The sequence below is a fragment of the Epinephelus fuscoguttatus genome, linkage group LG1 (assembly GCF_011397635.1).
Source record: "Epinephelus fuscoguttatus linkage group LG1, E.fuscoguttatus.final_Chr_v1".
NCBI classification, from domain to species: domain Eukaryota; kingdom Metazoa; phylum Chordata; class Actinopteri; order Perciformes; family Serranidae; genus Epinephelus; species Epinephelus fuscoguttatus.
In genome coordinates, this window is record NC_064752.1 from 35,085,045 (window position 1) to 35,105,914 (window position 20,870).

At 41.4% G+C, this 20,870-nt stretch overlaps 1 protein-coding gene across 1 annotated transcript in view; it reads right to left on the reverse strand.

Annotated features, from left to right (window-relative positions):
- The window catches only part of ptpra (protein tyrosine phosphatase receptor type A), a 37,802-nt gene that overhangs the window by 7,798 nt on the left and 9,134 nt on the right, over positions 1-20,870 (reverse strand). Inside the window, exons 2-15 of the mRNA XM_049574574.1 lie at positions 14,296-14,342; positions 13,959-14,040; positions 13,400-13,846; positions 5,852-5,951; positions 5,565-5,638; positions 4,944-5,080; positions 3,476-3,566; positions 3,132-3,208; positions 2,996-3,032; positions 2,780-2,877; positions 2,041-2,160; positions 1,678-1,844; positions 1,457-1,592; positions 1,194-1,343 (exon numbers count right to left, since the gene is read on the reverse strand). Coding sequence (XP_049430531.1) covers positions 1,194-1,343; positions 1,457-1,592; positions 1,678-1,844; positions 2,041-2,160; positions 2,780-2,877; positions 2,996-3,032; positions 3,132-3,208; positions 3,476-3,566; positions 4,944-5,080; positions 5,565-5,638; positions 5,852-5,951; positions 13,400-13,846; positions 13,959-14,040; positions 14,296-14,316 — 1,737 coding nt within the window. The 5' untranslated portion in view covers positions 14,317-14,342. The remainder of the gene's footprint in view (positions 1-1,193; positions 1,344-1,456; positions 1,593-1,677; positions 1,845-2,040; positions 2,161-2,779; positions 2,878-2,995; positions 3,033-3,131; positions 3,209-3,475; positions 3,567-4,943; positions 5,081-5,564; positions 5,639-5,851; positions 5,952-13,399; positions 13,847-13,958; positions 14,041-14,295; positions 14,343-20,870) is intronic.

Genomic DNA, 20,870 nt, shown 5'->3' on the forward strand with positions numbered 1-20,870 from the left:
ATGTCTTATTGATAACCTTAACAATAAGACAGAGAGAGAAAACACAGCTGATCCCACTGTATTGATACTGTGGAAAATCAAATATTGAAACTGTCTCAAATATTCAGAATCATTAAATATCAATAAATTGATATTGTTAGCAACACTATTCCTGGCTCATGAATATAATGAAGTTTAATGCTGTCAGCAACAAATAGGTATGGTCTCTCCAGAACCAAACAAGAAGCGCAAAACCAGGTAAACAGTAAACATGGAGGAGACTCCGGGGAGGTGCAAGAAGCTCAAAAAGTCATGGTTCTCTTGTAGTGTGGAAAAGGAGGAGACACTAGTGGAGTTGCAGAGTGAACAAGAGTTGATGCTTAATTCCTTGTTTATCTGCTCCAACAATCGGCACTCATTTTAGTTCATTCAGTCATTTTCCATAACTGCTTAGCCTGTTGGGCAACACGAGACTGGAGCCTATCCCAGCTGACACTGGGTGAGAGGGAGGGTACACCCTGGACAGGTCGTCAGACTATCACAGGTCTAACACAATTTCGAGTTTATTTAACCTGCATGTCTTTGGACTGTGGGAGGGAGCCGAAGTACCCGGAGAAAACCCGCGCTGACAACCCCCCACCCTGGGCTCGAACCAGGAAGGTGACAACACTAACCGCTGCATCACTGTGCCGCCACTTATTTAAGTGAGAGATCTTTATTTCTGAAACACTTCACCATTCATTCCCAAGGTCACCTTCCAATAAATTGCAAATTCAACTGAGGCTGGTGTGGAGTTTAAGTGACACAATTTGTACCAAAATACAGTTTATCTAGTGATGCCAACAATAATACTGTTAACATATGACGCCTTTTAGCTTATGTTTCTAGAGTCAAGTGTTTTCACAAACAAGTAAGGAACTGTTAATATGTCAGGAACAGGATGGGAAATAATCTCAAAAGGAATCGAGTTGTAGTCTTGAAGATATTGCCACTGCAAGATCCCCCACTCTTTGGAAAATCTTAGTCTGTGTGAACTAAAACTCATATTGTCTTCAGATGTGAGTGGGTGTCTGACTTTAGTCTTTAAAATGTCTTTTTGAAGTTTTCTAGTGTATGGTAGGCATCACTGGACTTAGCCTGTTTAGATGCAGAGGTGTGATAACCGAAAGAAGAGAATAACTGTCTCTTTGGGACAATACAGCACACAAACAGACCTTGAATTCAGCCTCCAGACCACTGCAGCCAGCTCCAGGTGAGGGGGCGTAGAGTTTGGCCAGGTGGGACTCCAGAGAGGTCACCTCCAGCTCTGTGTCTCCGTACAGGTAGTGCTCTAACAACGCTTGGAAGATGAACACGTACTGCATCTGTGGAACAGAGAGAGGACGGGGAAGAGCAAGAGACAGTCAAAAAAATAACTGCACTGAAAACACTGCATCATGGGAGAGACTGAAATCAAGTGCATCAACACTGGACTTACATCAGTCTGGACCATCTGACAGCGCTGGGCTCTGATCCTGGTGACGAAGCCAAACACGTCCACCTTCCTCTCAGCGATCATCATGTCCAACATGGCATCGATCACAATGAAGGTACCTGTCCTCCCCACGCCCGCACTGACACACAGAAATGTAACATGTTGTGAGACTGTGTGGCTTGCAGACAAATGACATGTAAAAGAGCAAGCGTCAATCCACCTACCTACAGTGGACCACAATGGCCCCGGCATAATGGGGGTTACAATTCTTGACTTTCTTGAGGAACTTGAGCATGCCAATAGGAGTGAAGGGCACCCCGAAGTCTGGCCAGCTGGTGAAGTGGAACTGGGTGACGAGCCTCTGAGGCTTCTTCCCAGACACATCTCCCACCTGAGACACAAACAAACCAGGTCAGGACACAATGAGTGTTTCATTTGTGTCACTCTATTTTTAGTCTTCAGTGTGTGCCCTGATACTTTTTTAAATCTTTGTAGATACATGCTACACCAGTGTTACTTGTGTATGTGTGTAGGGTAAACACAGAATAAAACAATTAAATGCTGGTGCCCACACTATAAGATATTACCTGTTGGATGCAGAACTTGCGGATGGTGTAGTCCACCAGAACCATGGTGTCTTCTACAGACACTCGGATGTTCCCGTATGTCCAACAGCCCTGGTCCGGCCAGTACTGGGCACACTTACACTGAAACACAGACAGTGATTTAACACCAAGAAAAGCTGTGTGGAAAAAAAAGCCTCAATTTATGTTATGCGAGTTATTCAAATTTACAGTGGTTAAATTATGCTGCATCTAAGAGAGAATGAGCATAGTGGAAATCCAAAGAAAGATTAAAGGTGCAGTCCACCTCTTACCTGTCATGCTATTTATTAGTCTAAATGGTTTTGGTGAGTTGCCGACTGTTTGACATATCAGCAACACTCAGCAACTCACACCATTTCACACCAAAACAATCTAGATGGATAGAAAGCACTATAGGTATGAGGAAAAAATATGTTTTTTTGATTTTGAGATGAGCTGTGCCTTTAAGTTGACCTCAACATTTGAAGACTAGTCATGCTTGCTCTCACGTAAGGATGCACACGGGGGTTTAAAAACTAACTTTGCAGATAAAAAATTAACTTTGCAAATAAAGACATGTTAAACATAAAACCAGTGCACTATGAGGTTAAAAGTGATTTTAGAGTTATCCACTCTTTTACATCTCAGCTGTGGGTGTAAATTCTACACAAAATACATACACATGAGCTGTTGTAAGACCTTATAAAACACACACACATCATCATCCCTCCCTCTCCACTACCTCTTTTCTCTCCTTCAGATTGGTCACCATGACAATGGTGGCTGTGTTCTGCTCCCAGATCATCCGCCAGAAGTCATTTACAGTTTCCTCCTTGGGCCCTGAGAGACCAAGACGGATACAGAAACTCAGAGGACAAGTAATAGGCTGATAATCAGGTAGTGTGTTTGTTAAATAAACTACAGCTCTATTATTTTGGCTTCCACTGCAGGCACAAACCTTGAGCTGCAATAAACTTATTCTTCTCTTGATAACCCTGTGAAAGAAAGAGGTCAAGAAGAGACATTAGGATAGGACACAATATCTCAGGGGCAGTATTGTCTGTTTTGTGGTAAAATGCTGCGCTTATACAAACATTTATAAAGGAGGCGTTGATGAAGTCAGAGTCTGGGACTCCCTCCAGAGATGAGAGATGCACCCTGGAGTGATCATCTGATGACACAAAGAGACAAAGCAAATGGAGAGAAGGAATTTTAATAACACATAGTTCACTACAATTTTTCCATCCTAACCACTTGAATAAATCTCAGTAAATCACTCTGTAAACTGTCTTTGATTGCCAGCTGTCTGATATTTACTATGGCTGCACTGTTAAATGTTTACAAAAGCTAGAAACAGCAGAGAAAAACTCAGCTCCACTGAGTGCGTATTTATTAGTGTCAGTCAGTGTCACAGTGTCAGGGGTCTGCTGTCGCTCACATGGCAGGATGTTGACATATCTGTTCTTTTCTTTATTCTCTTCCTTGGAAGCAGCGTCGCACGATGCCTGGATGGGACACACTGGCAGCGCCTAAACACACACACAGAGAAAAAAAAAAGGTTTAGATAACAGGGAGGAAGAGCAGACGGATCGCTTATCGCTTTCAAATCTGTCTGTGTAACCCTGCACACCACTTCCTGTTGACTTCATCTTTTTGTCTGCTGTGTGTCTAATGCAGATCCGACCACATGTGATAACACACAATTTTAAAAATATTTTTAACTAGAGACATGTCTGTTAATATCTTGGATGTTAGAACAGTGGAAACCACTTATAGTGATCGTGGTTACAGTGATCAGCTGCTTACATGGATCAAAAAGCTTGGGAAAGAATCATTCCTATTCAAATCCCAATTAAATCATTCACCTATAGTTATCAGGTATTTTGCTTACAGTGTTCATTTTGGGTGTTTTCATAGCCTACAGGACAACACGCGAAAAACAATGAAGGCAATAGTTTTTTAAAAATTATTATTTCACACCCATGATACTTGCTGCTGCATGCACATTGGACTCATGACAGGAAAAAGATTTTCTCTCAATGAGAAGCATTGTCTCCTTAAAGCTTATGACTGTTAGCGATGGAGACAAAATGAATGCGCACAGGGAAAGCACGTAGGATTTAAGCCACCCAATCGTCAAGTGGATTGATAGTGCCCAATCACATAATGCCCCTGTAACAGCTGTACTAAACTTCGACAGTCAATAAAATTGAGTAAATGGCTAAACTGTGTGTTACATTACTTTAAAATGAATATACAAATTTAAATTACACAGTAATCTACATAGGAAATACAGAAAAAATTGGTTAAAATAACCATCAGCCTATAGTCATCAATCTGACAGAGACAGACATAATTAGTATAAGCAGTTTCCACTGTATTTCAACTGTGAGCTAACTATTTATTCACTACTTTTAGCTAACTATTGCAACTTTTTTCCCACAAATTTTGGCTGATTATTTTAAATTCTTTGTCTTCTGTTGGCAAACAAATGTATCCATCCACTTTAGCTAACTATTGAAACTTTGATGCAAGCTCGCTAACTAGTTTATATGCACTCTCAGGCTGCAGAGAGGTACATAGTGCAGTCAGTCTCATGTAGCCGGAAGCTTACTGGTTATTATATGTATGAATGTATTTAAAAATCAGCATCGCATTAATTTGAAATCTTTTTTGGATGGTTACTAAACACAAATCTGTGGATATATTACTTTCATTTTTTTTCTAGTTTGTCGATCTTCTCCATAATCTCTCCGCGTATCCCCTGGCGACTCAAACAACCCAATGGGCTACACGTTTGCCTGTTTGCCTGCCTCACTTCATTAGGCTACAGGGATGTGGGTTAAAGGTGAGCACCAGTCTCAGTATGTTATCAGAGGGTGTGTGTGTGTTTGAGTGTGCCATACATTAAACTCCTCCCTGAAGAGCTTATTGTCATCAGCCATGCGACGGTTCATTTCTTCCTCAAGTTTGTCGACAGGGAGGGGCGGGTACTTCCTGTTTGTGCTGGGCGAACGGGCCAATAGCGGGACGCTCTGGAGTTCTGTGCCAGCGATCAGGAAGGGAGGAGGCAGGGGTGAGGAGAGGAGGGAAGGAACGGGAGGGGTGAGACAGGTGGAGATAAAGACATGAGAGAGGAGGGTGAGAACATGAGAGTTGGACTGTCTTACATCACTGGCTTCATCATTTGGTGTCATCTCTTAAGATGCCCACCAGAGGGCGATGCGATCCAACACTGTGACATGTGAGAGAGCGAACTGCAGCCCCTTGTTGGTTAGGTAATCACAGTGAACAAAAGCCTTCTGCCAACAGTCAACCAGTGAAATGTTATCGGCTGCCAGCCGGGGGAAGTAAGATCAATCAAATCTTATCAGAGGCAACTCAGAGTAACAAGTTTGGTCAAGCCGGCTGTGCATATTTACTGACATGATCAAAAACAAATAAATTAGCGCTCAGAGTTTATATAGTCATATGTGCCTACACATACAAAGCACACATCGACACTGATGCATGTGTGGGCATTTTACCTGTATCATCTGATCTGCCATTAGTCAGTCTGAAGGAGTTTGAATGGCTTCCTGCCTGCTTGTACTTCTTAAACCTGTCAATCAACACAGATCAAAGTGCATATTAGCACGCGCGCACGAGCGCACGCACAAACACAAACATACATGCACAGACACAAACACACAAACACACATTGCTGTAGTCTCACAGCTGAATGCCAATCAGTCATTGCCATGGTAACAGGAGCACCTAAGGCCTTCACCACAGGTCTCCAGCTAGTGCGCAGTAACAACCGCACTTCACTAACCTGAGCATGTAGAGGATGATGATGATGAAGATGATGACCAGCAGAGACGACAGGGCCACCATGACCGCAATAATCGGCATGTCATCGGAATGGGTGGTGTCTACACCAGGGATGAAAGAAAAGGGAGAATAAATGGTTTGAATCATGCATTTGATTTATAAAGAAACTCAAAGAGTGTCTCAATACTTGAGGTGAGTCAGTGTTTCGGGTTTGACACCAATGCCAAATTCCATTGCTATTACTAAATTATTCTCTTGGTACAACTCTCCACACTCAAAGCATTATTTGTCAAATGTAGATGTTTAATTAGATTACTAATGTAAACTATTCATTAAGCAATGATACAATATACACAAAACACAAAAGATTGGTTTGACCAACATTAATGTAAATCAACGAAGGCAGTCACTGCACGCATCCAAGACAGAGTCTTATGACCACCCACAAAACCACAACAGAACAAGATATGACTTGTTAATTAATAAGCTTCAGAGGTGCTTTCAGGGTGGATTTTTTTTCTTTTTGCGTTTGGACAGAACGAGGCTCAGTTTTTTTCTCTGTTTTCAGTCTTATGCTAAGCTAAGCTAACCACCTACTGGTTGTAGCTTTATATTTAATGTGCAAACATGAGAGTGGTACATGTATTTTGTTAAGGGCCTGTGTCCACATAGTGTTTTTTACTGACACAACGTCTTTTTTTCCCAATTGTGACAAATAGAGAGAAAGGGCACCTTTTTTAAAGAGTGCTCTGGCTTTTTTGTGCGGCTAATGCAAGCACTTCTGGTTGAAAATCTCAGAACTTTTCAGAAAGGCTCTGGTGTTGTCACTGCAGCTCCTTAAGTAGTTTGAGTGGGTGGAAGTTCGCTGCAAAGATCAGCCTCTCATTGGGCGGAACGAGCCACCCGCTGAAGTCCCACCCTACCACCTCCCGTTGCAGTTTTCAACACGTCCTTTACTAACTTTTGCGGTGTTTGATCTTGCGGGGATGTAGCCATTTTTCTGCCATGGTTCGCGTCCTGTAGGCGATATTTTTGTGGGCGTGTTACACCAAAACCCGTTTCCCCCCGGCAATATTTTTGCAAGCGCACCGTTGCTGTGGCACCGCCAAGAACGATTGTGATTGATTGAAAGAAATACAAGCAGCCGGGGCGTTTTTTTCTCCAATCTTAAAGTGAGAGTCGGCCCAGCCAGACCTTTCTTTTCTTGAGAAAGATCTGGTGAGCAAGACTACTCCTTAAGCTACCATATAACATGTCTGTCCGAACCCATCACAACAAAGACAGAAGGGAGCAGATCGGACGAAAACTATCACCGTACCCGTTGTACCCTTGTCGTTGTCCATGTAGTCAACCCTCTGTTAATTTAGCATTACAATAGCCACCTAGCAAACGTTAGCATCAAGACATACAAACCCAAACCCACATGTAGCACATCATTTAAAAAAAAAAAAGTGCTGGGAGCTCTATTTTTTTAAATCAAGCACTGAAATGAAGCAGTCCCCAGCGTCCTGCCACTGCGTGTCTGCTGAAGAAAACCCTATGTGGACACATGTCCTTGCTCTGTTGATTGACTAATCAAATCATTTACTCATAATTTCAGCTACAATTGAATATATGTCTAGTGGCTGTCAAAGGAGATTATCAAAATGATCATTTATACGTCAAATATTCGACCCATGTTTCATTAAATTTGTGAAAATCTGTTTTTCTCACATGCCTCCATGGTTAATGGAGAATGCAAAAATGGCAAACATTTTTGATGAATTGGAGTAAAGGAGGGCCACATTTAACAGTAGCAAAACTATATCAAAATATCTGTTAACAAACTCTCACACAACTCGTGCAGTATAATCCAAGTCTTATTTATACATTCCACGTGCACGCCCATGCTTGCTACTTGAGTGCAGAAGTGTTTTAAATATACAGTTTTAGCACAAATGCATGCATTTAAGAAGTACTGATCATTTGACTTGATAAATGAGACTTGGATTATACTGCACGAGTTGTGGAGAGTTTGTAAACAGATGTTTTGATATAGTTTTGATGTTGTTACCTGTGGTCCCCCTTTATCTCCATTCATCAAGAATTTTCCCAGTTTTTGGATTCTTCGTTCACTGTGGAGGCATGCGAGAAAAAGAAAGTTTTCTTAATCAACTCAAAACGAACATGGGGTCAGTAATTAATATAAAAAATAGCATTTTTTTGGATGAAGTATTTCTTTAAGGTCCCAAAAAACGCAGTTTTTCTGAAAAGACACATTTTCAGCTCGCTAACATGATAGAATGTGGGTAGAAAAATAAGCCAAGGTCGTAAAGTGACCTTTGCCTCTTTCAACACCAGCCTGCATCTTTCCTCTCTATAACGGTTGTCGATGTTAATATTTTATTTGCCTTCTGAAGAAAAAAACAAAACAAATGGAAAAGCAGAGAGAGCAACAGGGTGTCCTTTGAAGCACGCAGATAAATCACAGTTTAACTGAGGGTCGACCCTCTGCTTCTATAACTGGTTATATATAAGATGATATGATGGTGAAAAATACTGAAAGATTTAGGATGTTTGCTGTGAATTCTATATCAATTATTTAGAGAGTAAATATCACAAGCTTTCTTTTATAAACTAGAAAGCATGTGATGCTACTGACTGGTGAAAAAGCACTATCGTCACGTAGGCTTAACACTGCAAATTAGATATTACATGGACCAAGTTATCTATTCTTTGTGATGTGTCCAGTAGATTACAATAGCTGACCAATTTGTCTATGTTTCCACCATGCCCACGAGTTGAAGGCAAGCCTATAGTCTTCCTGGTGACCTTTCACTGCTGCAGTTAACACAAAAGACATGAGATTTGCCTGAACAACAACAGGAGTTTGTTGTACAAAAAAAAACTGGCTGCCGTTTGTGTGCTGATGACTGGCCTGCAAGACACATGAGGCCACAACAAAAGAAGAGATCTGTCTAGAAAACGGTGCCATAGTGGTGACAATGCAATGACAAAATCAGCTGTTCCATGGACCGACTCAAAATTCAAGAAAGCTCTTAACGTTGCGGACAAAATATGCGGCAAAGAATGCATCATTTGACTTCATGCTCCATATGCACTTTCTGGGGGGAAGTAGTTTGGAACGCCGCCTAGTTATGTTGCATTTTCAGGCACAATTCCCAGGATTTTTCAGTGTTCTCCCTTGGACAATGTGTACATTGAACAGGGCAGGAGAAACAACAGGCTGTGGGTATCATGTGGAATTGACACAGACTTGACGGATCTAATGCCATCTAGAACTGCTCACAGCTTTCCACACAAGGTCCACAGACAACCAGAGGGAGACAATAGAGAAATTACATAACACCTACCAAATCCAGAGTGATTATCTTATATAATGGACACACTATATTAGCAGTGCAGTATGTTTTTATTTTAACTAAGAGCGAACTGAACTACCACAGCAAGAATTTAAGTACCAAAGAAGTTTGGAATCTTGTTTAACATGTAGCAGGATGATTCAGAACATTCCTGCTGTTATTATACTTCATAATAAAAACCATCTCTCCAAATCAATCAGTGACATACAATAGTGATTTGTGTATTTCTCTATAATCACGTAATATGAATAATTAATGTAAAAGAAAAGGGTGTGGTTCATGTTTCACTTACAAGGATATTACTACAGTAGGATGGTCAGTATGCAGACATAAAGCTGCTTTAAAGTGAAGCTGAATTACACTTGTAATTTCAAGAATTATCTTCAGTGTTAAAGGGTTAAAATAATGCGAAAACCTCAACTCAAAAGCAGCATTTTATAAAATGACGATACATAGAAATCCTCTCTCAACACTGTTTGTTGCCACATTAAAATAACAGCTTTTGGCAGCGTCTGGTTTGGTGGTACTCTGAATCTTGTGGATGGCTGGTCAAATGCAAGTATGTCACGTCAGGATATTTCCAGCGCTGCTACAATGGAGTCTAAAAGCAGAAAAGTGTCCGACTATCTAAAATATTAAAGGTCGACTCTTGACCAGAAAGCTCACTTGCTCGCTCTTTCTAGCTGTTGCTACTGCTTTGACAGGCTGCATGAATAACACACAGCTAGATGGAGCAAAACAAAAAAAACCACCCTGACACTCTCATGTGGTTATACACAGTCTATGATGTTAATGTATTATGATGAAGCTTTGTTTTGTTGATGTATCCAAAAGTCCCTTAACCTTTTGTGTACGTCTACTTTAGTTAGGCCCTGTTCACACTTAGCATTAAAATGTGTCTTAGATGATCTGATGACAAGTGGCGGCTCTAAGTTCATGCATGAATGTACCTGAAATGTGTTGAGAATTCAAACCAAATTCAGGAGGGACACATAAGCACACATTAAAAGGACCGCCTTGTCATCTTTTTTGTGTGCAAAGCAGGAAAAACATCCCTGACACAGCTGTATACAATTGTTCTCCCAGTGACAAACAACTTGGATCAGAAGAACAGCCACTGCAGCCACAGTCACCAAGGCTATTTTTTCTGTTAAGCAACTACAGTTCTGCCACAGCTAAAATCAATTAGAAGCAATGAGGGTTGGATGATTGCATCTATTTTTATATTGTCCAATCGTGGTTACTCAAGATCACCAAAAGACATGCACTATCTGCTTTTTGATATTTAAACATTGTACTTGTAAGCACTGACCTCTCAATTTAAATTTGCAGTTGTCAATTTTAATTATGTTTTGCATTTCTCAGAGTAAGTGATGAAGTTAAGCTACTGGTTATCTAAATTTGATTATTGTCAACTGTTTATGGGTAAATGAACACATATCTGCTATTAAAATATTTTTATTACTTTCGAATTCAAAAGTTCAAGTCATCAGTTAGAGGCCCCTCAGTTGACTCAGATTCTGTAAGTCAAGAGGCTGTTTTTTGCTTTTTTTTGTCGTCGTGCTGTATACTGCTGGGGACATTTCAGTCTCTGGATTTGCAGCAGAGTGAGTACTCCTTGCTTTCATGCTGCTCTTCGGCACAGGCAGCTGCAAACCCAGACCAAAGTGAGTCTTAAGCCTTGTTTAGATAGGAATTGTGCAAATTTGCAGGAAAGCCCAATCAGTCTTTTTTAGCATTGGCAGTATAAAAACAAAATTGCGGAGTGCGGCAAAATGCTGCCTACCTATTTTTGTTTATACAGAATGCACCTTTTTCGGGGCAATGGGGGGCGTGAGCAAGTAAAAAAAACGTGTAGCTCAGCATGTGACGTAACCAGTGACGTGGGAGGGAAGCCGTGGCCAGTCAGTCCTTCAGCGACTCTCTCTCTTAAGTCGGCCCGTTCCTCACCGTCCCTGTCATCTGACGGTTAATGGCTTCTTCATTTGCGAGGGCAAGGAGGACGCGCAGTTCCTTGTCTCCCCAGTTGTTCATCTTTACAGTGTCTGTCAGGTTTGTGTTTCCCTCTTGCTACTAGCTGCTCGCTAATTCCTGCTGTCAGCTGTTTCCTGTTTATCCACCGCCAGTGGCTTGCACGTGCGGCATTATCAACAGCTCCTCCCACAAGTCTTTAACGGGCCCTCCCGTTGCGGAAGGCCGCCTTGGTCTGTTTAAACTTAAAGGGTTCCGTCAATATGACTACCCTACGAGGCGGAAAATTGGCCACCCCAGATCAACTCCAGCTCAGTCTGGCTCTCTGCGTCTAAACGCTTGCAGCTTGCCGGCAACGGCCCAACACTCGCGGAAAATCTGGCATTGTAAAAGGGGCTCTAGTGTCACAGAGGCAGCTGCACGCAAGAAGAGAGGCATTGTCCGTTCAGGCTCCGAGGTAACGTTATCTTGTGCCTTCTGCTTAGAACTGAATTTAAAGCTCACAGAAACTTTATACGATACTGTCTCTGGCTGTTGTTTGATATCTAGTGATGGCAAAAAATGTTGCTGCACATTTCTGATTTGACGTTAGAATAGTTAGCATGCATTAGCTCGTAGGGCTAACTTGGCATGTTTACTATATTACATAAACGTCACTGGCACCCTGACCATTCAACCGAACCCTGTTGCTGTGGCTCCGTGTCTGACAGAGCTTTAAAACAAGAAAATCTTTGAGCTAGTGGTTCTCAACTGGTGGGTCGCGGTCCAAAAGTGGGCCGCTGGTGCACTCTGAATGGACCGCAAGTGACTCACAAACGTGTCAAGTTTGTAAAAAAGACTCAGTGAATTTCCACCACAGAGCTTCTATTTTAAAGTGCCGTTTCCTGCTGTAGAGTCAGTGACTAATGGGCAGCTACTTGACAGAGACAGCAAACTAATTCGATGGCAACCTGGTTTGTATTTCACGTGTCACACCAGAAACATCTCTGTCTGCACAGTAGGGTGCAGATTCTTAGTTCTACAAATAGTTAGTTAAAATCACCATAATATTGGCGTTGGAAAACAATCCCTTTAATCGTCAATATATGATCTGACCCCCCCATTGCCACAAGTCTATAAGCAATAGGGTTGGGTCGGTATGAGAAAAAAAAAAAAGGCTCAGTTTTTGTAAAAAAACAAACAAACAAAAAAAAAAGCATCAAGTCGGTAATACCGGATTTTCGCCACTTGGGGGAGCAATTGACTCATTTAAAATAAAAAACAACCTTAGGACAACAGAGTGACAGTAACAAGTTGTTTCTTTTATTCCTTACAAATAAATTTTCCAGCTTACTCAATCAGTGCAAACAGGGGTTGCCTCCGTCGTCTGGCTCAAAGCCAAAGTGTTGCCATAGTGACGCATTCCTTGATTTCGTTGACACAAAATTGTCCACCATTATCGACTCCTCGTCACTATTAAACAAACTCCAGGCTACAGTACAGGCGCATGCGCACTCACACCTCCTAGCTCAGTCCTTGCCCCACCCCCCTCTCTATCCTGCTTGCTGTGTGCTTGGTGAAGAGGCTGACACAAGTGCTCACAGACTCGGGCGTACTATAAGTGGAGCAGACTACATGTAAAAATGTCTGTGAAAAATCCCCGCAATGTGAAAAATGCATGCCGAACAATCTTTTGTGTGACACTGGTGCACGGAGCGAAGTCCGCGCGGTCGTGCTTTGCACGCACAGGGCTTGCGGACGTCCACTTTTACCGTGCGGACCTGGCGTTCTGCCCGAGTATGCGGTCTGGTCGGTCTCAAAAAATAAAACCCGGTCCAAGACGGAGTACCGGACCGAATTGGTATTACCGAGGTCCGACCCAACCCTAATAAGCAACAAAGACAAACCCGACAATGACACAATCAGGATATACCTGGGTGTGAGCAGTGCTTTTGTGATTTCCCAAACCTCTCTGAATGAAAACGCTAACTTACAATCAGCTGCAGGTTTCATGCACAGACAATGAATCAGATAGCAATACGCATCAATGATATTAACCCTGTATGACTGTCCAAAGGTGCTACATGTTTAGTTGGGATTAGACACAATCCATTGGTCTTTAACTTTGGGAATGGTGCTTTAGGGTGGATATACCCACCAAAGAAGTCAAGACAGGTTATATGTTCTCACACTAAATAGACAGACACACAGTGCTGTGAATATAAACCAACACTCACCATGTGGGGTCGTGTCTGAGGTGAAGCCCATCCCAGGTTCTGTGGTGGTCTCTGGCTCCGCACTGAATAAATCCTCATCAGGGTAATCTGGAGTCAGGGTGTCTGGAGGAATGGCTGTGGTCTTGTTGTCTCCCCCCGCCAGGGTGGGAGGAGGGGGAGGCTGAGTGCTCGGTGGTGCCGGAGGGGCATCACTTGGAGCTGGAGATGTGGGAGCAGGGACTGGTAACAAACGCCTGGAGCCATTGGGACCAGCCCCTTGTATGTCCTCCTCACCAGCTGGGCTTGTGGTTGTTGTTGTTGTTGTTGTTGTTATTGTCGTTACTGGGATGACTACTGCGGGGGCGAGCGTTGTGTGTGGGCCAGTGGGGGCTTGTGTGCGTGCAACTGTAAAGTTGAGGAAGGGTGCAGTAGGGGGGTCTGTGGGTTTGGCAGTGATATTCGGAGGACCTGGAAGGAAGAAGACAGCAAAGTATAATGTATTTTTCACTGTAAGCCATTTAACCTTAAATAAAAAGGCGAGTAAGGAAAGGAATTTGATTGAAGTGAACATGGTTCGTACTTGTGATGGGGACATGATCCTGGGCTGAGGCCCCGAGGGCTACACCGAGCAGCAGGAGCAGGGGACACACACCCATTCTGCCCTACATGGATGAAGCGCAGCAAAAAGGGACAAGAGGGTATTAGTCAGAAACAGCCTCAAATCTCATTCAATCAATAACAAAAGTTACTGAACCCAAGATCAAGAGATTTGGGGTTTATGTGTTGTATAATCAACTATTTATATTTTTTAATTTTCTATCCTAATCCCACATGCTCATTTTTGGAAGGTAATACTCTTACATTTGAAATGAAAATGAAATGGTTGCATAATGTTGTGCGTGATATGTGCCGCTTACCTGAAGAAGCGAAGTTGGCATCAATCACTCATTCGCACAGCGTAGTCCTACAACAAACAGAAGATATCACTGTTATTTTCTTGTGCTTTAACAGTCTATAAAATAATATAGCATTTATTTGCTGTATCTTACTCCTTGCAAATTCCTTTTGCAAGATCAGTATCAGGATGAATAAACAGGACCGCCTTATTCTGAGATGGAAATATATGGTCTATTCCGAGACACAGGTGCACGCTGACTACTTTCCCTAAAATTATTTATTAGGGCTTGGCAATGATTCAGTATTCAATAATATCCAATAGAATCATACAATGGTAATGTCATCATAAACTTTTTTCTTTTTTACAAATGTGTTTATTCAAACTGATGATAAAATTGCAGTTACAGTTTAATTTATAGAAACAAAAAATGTGTTATTGTTGCACTGAATTCAACCATATTGCCCAGCTCTTCTCTTTTTGCAACATCTTAAAAATGTGTTGTGTGTGTTAAATGTGATGCACTCGTCACCAGGAGCATGACCAAAACAGAATTAGTGTCACATCTAAATTCCTGCAGTGACAATGAATCAGCACTGAGGATGCTCCTCACCCACTGATATGGAGAAGACCAAGTGGAAGCCAGAGGATAGACAGACTTGGAGAAAGCATGACGGCGGCTGGGAGGTCAGCTTGGCTCACTGTTAGTCCTCTGTATAATCCCAGAGGCCAACAAGGCTGTTGTCTCCCTGACTGAACTGTGATAATCCCTGGACCTAATCCCGTGGTTTTGACCCTGGAATAATCCAGCCCGTCTGCCTCTGTTTACACAGAGCCCCTCAGCACTGCAGTGAGCCAAACACTGCGGCGCTACCACACACAAACCGATGCTTTACATCAGAGATTATTGCATCAGTGGGAAGAGGATAAATTGGGTGCTAAAAGCTCTAATAGTGCCAGTTGCCAATCTTCTGGTGTTTTTTTTTTTTTTTTTTTTTTTTTTTAAACTGAGCTCATTCATTGCAGTGCTTACACTCTGGTTTTAGCAGAGCGTTGTTTGGCGCTGACTGCAGCCTGAAATGGGGCATGATGAACAAGTTATGTTGTCAATGAGGATGCTATTAACCTACAAATCCAATTGTTGCTATCCCTTTCTCTCTGTCACCCATCCATGCATCCATTTAACCTGCAAATGTCTGCTTCCAAAAAACAATTCATGCCTCCAGAAAAATGGACAATGAGACAATCTAGGCAGAGTTTATCAACATCTTTCGGTACACACTACCATTATTTTTGAAAACTTTCTTTTGACTCACTTTTTAAAGAGAAATAAAAGCAGGATGTGCTTTTGTTCTTTTCACAGATGTTTTAAATATGATGTAGGCTTGCATCACACTCATCTCTCTTTAAATTACAGCTGGTGGAATCTGATTGTCTCTAGGGCTGCAGCACATGATTATTTCATTATCTGTTTATCTGCAGATTATTTTCTCAATTAACTCATGAGTAGTTTTGTCTATAAGATGTTAGAAAATGGTGAGAAATGTCCACCAGTTTCCCAGAGCCCCAACGTGACGTCTTCAACAGATGTTCAGTTAACACCTGTCAATGACTGATAAAACAAGCAAATATTCACATACGAGTGATCTCTATAAAGAGATACCAGCATATGAATGCACAATGCACACATGCACACACAAAGGACAAGATTTTGGTATTAGAAACATTCTGGTCCCGTTTGTAGTCAGAGTGGTATTGACCAATCATGGTTAAGTGACAGGTTAACAACTGTTGTGGCGAGGCGGAATGCATTGGCCGAAATGTAATCTTGAAACCCATCGCCTACAGTCTGATAATGATTTGGCTTTGTACAAGCTTTTCTTAAAGTTTCTCTGTATTCATATACATTTATAGAGATTAGCTGAAATTAGCCTTGGCCCGGATATCTACTTGCTACAATGGAACTCCTGAAATATTGGCCACTGCCCCAGAGGCTTATCATCGTCAGCCTGACACCTGATGGGTTCCAAAACTGATATACGAGAAGCTGGAAATACAGAATTTTGGCTTTTTTTCAATAGAAAACTACAAAAAATTGTGATAATGATTGATTACCGAAATTGTTATTTTTTTGTCAATCAACTCATTAATTCATCAAATAATTGTTACAGCACTAATTATGTCCAACCATCTCAAAGAAACACCCTTTACACACTCAGGGCACCTTTCACAGTTGATGAGATATAGATAGGTTGTTATTTTGGTACCATAAATTCATATAATATCAGATACTTTAATTCTGACAGACGTGACCATAAAAGCAGCACGCACTATGGTCGCACTGTGTCTTCCTGTACAATTTGTCCAGACTTATGTGAAGTCATACTTAAGTGCATGTTGGTTCCTTCCTTTCATGTTGGGTCATATAGACATAATACAAACCCCTTGCTAACCTAAAAACCACATCACAACTAGGGCTGCACAATATATTGTTGTTGTATTTTTTTGTTTTGTTTTTTAAATAGTCACTGCAGTGTCAACTTGCATGATAAACACATTGCAAAAGATGTGATGTCATCCATTTTTTTATTGGTGCCTTTTGTGTTCAATTTAATGTTCGATTTGTTCAACAGAAAAAAGTTGGAAATAATTTCCTTTCATTTTTACATCCAACAAACAATTCATTGTATTGTAGCAGAATAATGACAGCAGCAGAAAGGCTGAGTACACTTAATTATCAGTTTATCGCATAGTTATCGCAATATTCAACCAAGTTATCTGAGATTGCTTATTTTCCTAATATCTTGCAGCCCTAATCACAACCCTAAACCCTAACCTCTTCTACCCTCTCCTTCTGTACTCATTAAAGGGAGTGACTCAGCTATAATGGGCAAGCTCAGTGATCTGCACTACTTAGTGTGAATTTGCATTGTAGGTATCTGCGTATTAGGCTAAGGTCGACATGACAGACGAAGGCAGGTATGCTCACGTCAACCGTTTTCTTAATGAAGCATGACTCATTGTTTTCTACCCAGAGAGGCTGGATGATGTGTCACTGTGTTGGTGGAAGTGATATAAGCTGGTCCTGTTGCTAACCTTCACTTCACAGATGCTGCAGGAGCCCGAGAGGATTTTATCTAGAGACTGTAGACCCAGGAGGACAACTCCCTAGAGATGCATCTTAATGTGTTTTGGCCTCCTGAGAAGCAGCAGTCTTCCTGTGTGTGTATGCGTGTGTGTGTGTGTGTGTGTGTGTGTGTGTGTGTGTGTGTGTGTGTGTGTGAGAATGCATGCAATTCTTTTTTCAACAGACTTATGTGTTGGTAGGGGACATCATTAATTTAAGAGGTACTGGGCAAGTGCTTCTATTTGTGCCACTTTTAGGGTTTGTGCTGTCACTGCTCTCTATTAAGAAGATATTCTGGGTGGTGGATTGCTGTAATTCACATTCAAATGATGGAAGATGAAGGAGAAACTACAGAATAACTATTGGTTTCCATTATTTGGCTTTATGTGTCATCACATTAGTAGGACATTACCATTTAAGTAAATCACTCTTGTGTAGTGTCCTGATCAGGCTCTAATAATGTTCCTACAATGGCTAATAAACAATTTAAAGCTGAGCCGTTTGCCATTGCAACATCTTAGTTGCCAGGCCAGGACATCCATCTTCTCAAAAGAGCGAAGAAAATGGCTCACTACTTACTTTCATTGATTTTATCTCATGTTTAATAAACAGATTTAATTGATAAAGCACTTTTTATCTTTAGTCCCCATTCCTGCCTCCTTCTCTGTGATACAGTCAAATGTTAAAAAAAAAAGAGAGAGAGTAAATATCTTTCCAACAGTTTCATCACGCTATTCCCTGCAGAGGAAACATGTGCATGGCCATCTATTAGTGAATGAATGTACTCAAAAGGTAGTCATGCAGCTCACGCTCTCCTGACTATGGGCTTGTGTTGTGCAACCATGTGAATATTTCTCAGACAAGGAAGAGCGCATAGAGCGATCTACTGGGATAAGCTGCCCTGTGGCAAAGTGCAAAATTGCCACAGCTTTCTTAAGACCATGATGAGCAACAAGCAACAAAAATCAATACTTAGACTGGAGGGAATAAGAAACACACAACACAAAAAAAATATGACAAGACATTTGCCTCCTTTTTGAGGGAAATCAAAATTCACTACAGCTTCTCTGTTTTTCCTCCCTTATTTCCCATTACTAATATTTAAAGCTTACTTGCCGTATCAGAACCTACTGCCCTAGCTTGGATTACACTGGAATGACAACAGGACTTGGGGTCGAACCTTAATATCAGTTTAGTAACAACCAAAATCTGTCTATAGCATTGAGAATCAAAAAATGTCAAGTGTTGAAAATTGGCATCGAACGCTAGTCAGATTCTTGTTTGCTTATTCCATGATCAGATATCTCCTAATCTATACTGTGATTTTTTTTAACTTTTGATGGCATGATTTCCCAACAAAGTTCTTTATTTATAAGACTGAATTGCCACGATGTAGGGCTGGGTGATATGGCTTAAAAATATTGCAATGTTTTTAGGCTATATCATGACACGCTATATATATCTTGATATTTTGAAATCTCCTCAAAACTACTGTTGACTACTAAAATACAAAATTATTACATGAACTACAATCATAGTTAAGTTAAGTTAAATTAAGTAGTTACTATCATAATAGAGTACTATTATAATAAGAGTAAAAAAACTGTTACAGGGCGGCACGGTAGTGTGGTGGTTAGCACTGCCGCCTCACAGCAAGAGGGTTGCCAGTTCGATCCCGGGTGTGGGAGCCCTTCTGTGTGGAGTTTGTATGTTCTCCCCGTGTCAGCGTGGGTTCTCTCCGGGCACTCCGCCTTCCTCCCTCCAAAGACATGCAGATTGGGGACTAGGTTAATTGATAACTCTAAATTGTCCGTAGGTGTGAATGTGAGTGTGAATGGTTGTTTGTCTCTATGTCTCAGCCCTGCGATAGTCTGGCGACCTGTCCAGGGTGTACCCCGCCTCTTGCCCGATGTCAGCTGGGATAGGCTCCAGCCCCCCCGCGACCCTCAAGAAGATGAAGCAGTTAGAAGATGAATGAATGAATGAAACTGTTACAATAAAATCAAAGTACTGTAATAAAGTACTGTAATAATGAAGCTAAATTAAACATTGTTATAATTAAATAAATAAAAGTTGTTTCCGCTGCACCTTCAAATGTGAGGATTTATTCACTGTGAGCTGGAAACACACTAACAGCTAGGGGTGTAATGATACATCAATCCACATCGATACATCGATTCATTGATTAACGATCCGATTACATCAATGCAAAATGAAAACATCGATCCATATCGTCATCTTACAGATACACATTTATTTTGAAATTCACACAGCACGTCTGTGTCACCATTTCTGGGCAAGTGCTCTTCCGCTCAAACAACAAACAGAGCTCAGAAATAAAATGGTCAAATTATATTCTAGTTGTTTTTGTGAGTTGATGTAAATGATTGTGTTAGATGGACATATGTTATTGTGTCATATCGATCGCAGGCTCCTGAATCGAATCGAATCAAAATTGTATCGTGACAGACTTTGTGATATCGGCAAACATCGTATCGTCATCCAAACAAATCGATATAATATCGTATCGTGATGAAGCTGGTGATTTACACCCCTACTAACAGCCCTCTAGTTCATATAAAAATAGTATCTGCAAGTCCCACTGGTGCTCCATGGTCACAATTCCAACTAAATAGTCACAGTCTGGAGCCATGCAGATACAAAAACACAAGCTTCGTCTGCTCACACTATCATTAAACTTATTACGGTAAACTGTTACTGTGGCGCAGTTAAATGTGATGATTTTTTCACTGTTGGCTGGAAACAAATGAACAGCTCTCCAGTCTATACATTTCTAACATTTGCAAGTCACGGTGGTGCTCCATGGTCACAAAATGCGACTAAATATTCGCAGTCTGGTGCCCTGCAGATGAGGCACACTGTTTGCCTGCTCACACCCTATTGCTCCGGTGAAAGCCGCCTAAAAAAAAAAATCAATACCAGTTTAAGCATATGCTATATTTGGAATACTTTCAGTGCTTAACCTTACACACTAAGTGATCACGGCTGTGGTAGACCATAGGGGTGAGTCCGTATACACGTTTACACGTGTTTGAGATCATAAACGGTTATGAAAAATTAGTACACAGAAAACATTTTTTTGGGGTGATACAAATTGTTGACTAACTGTGATAGACTGAATATGACAAGAAATGGTGTGAGACAGGGTTTGGCAACAGGTCAGTAGCCTACGCGCTCCGTTCTATTAAAACGGCACGTTCGTTAAGGGGGTCGTTCACCAGTGGGCTACAGTGAGTACAAGGCCATCAAATCACTATCAATCAATGAGAGGACACGGAATTGTTTGCGCTTTTACGCACGGATCGGTGAAGTGGCTCACATGACTCGTGCTACCGACGGACGGATGAGCCACGTATCTCGGTGCCACTTAAAAACAGAGTAAATAACTGTCAGACCAATCGATAATGAGGATGTAATTGGTTGCAGCCCTAACTGGTAATGACAATTTT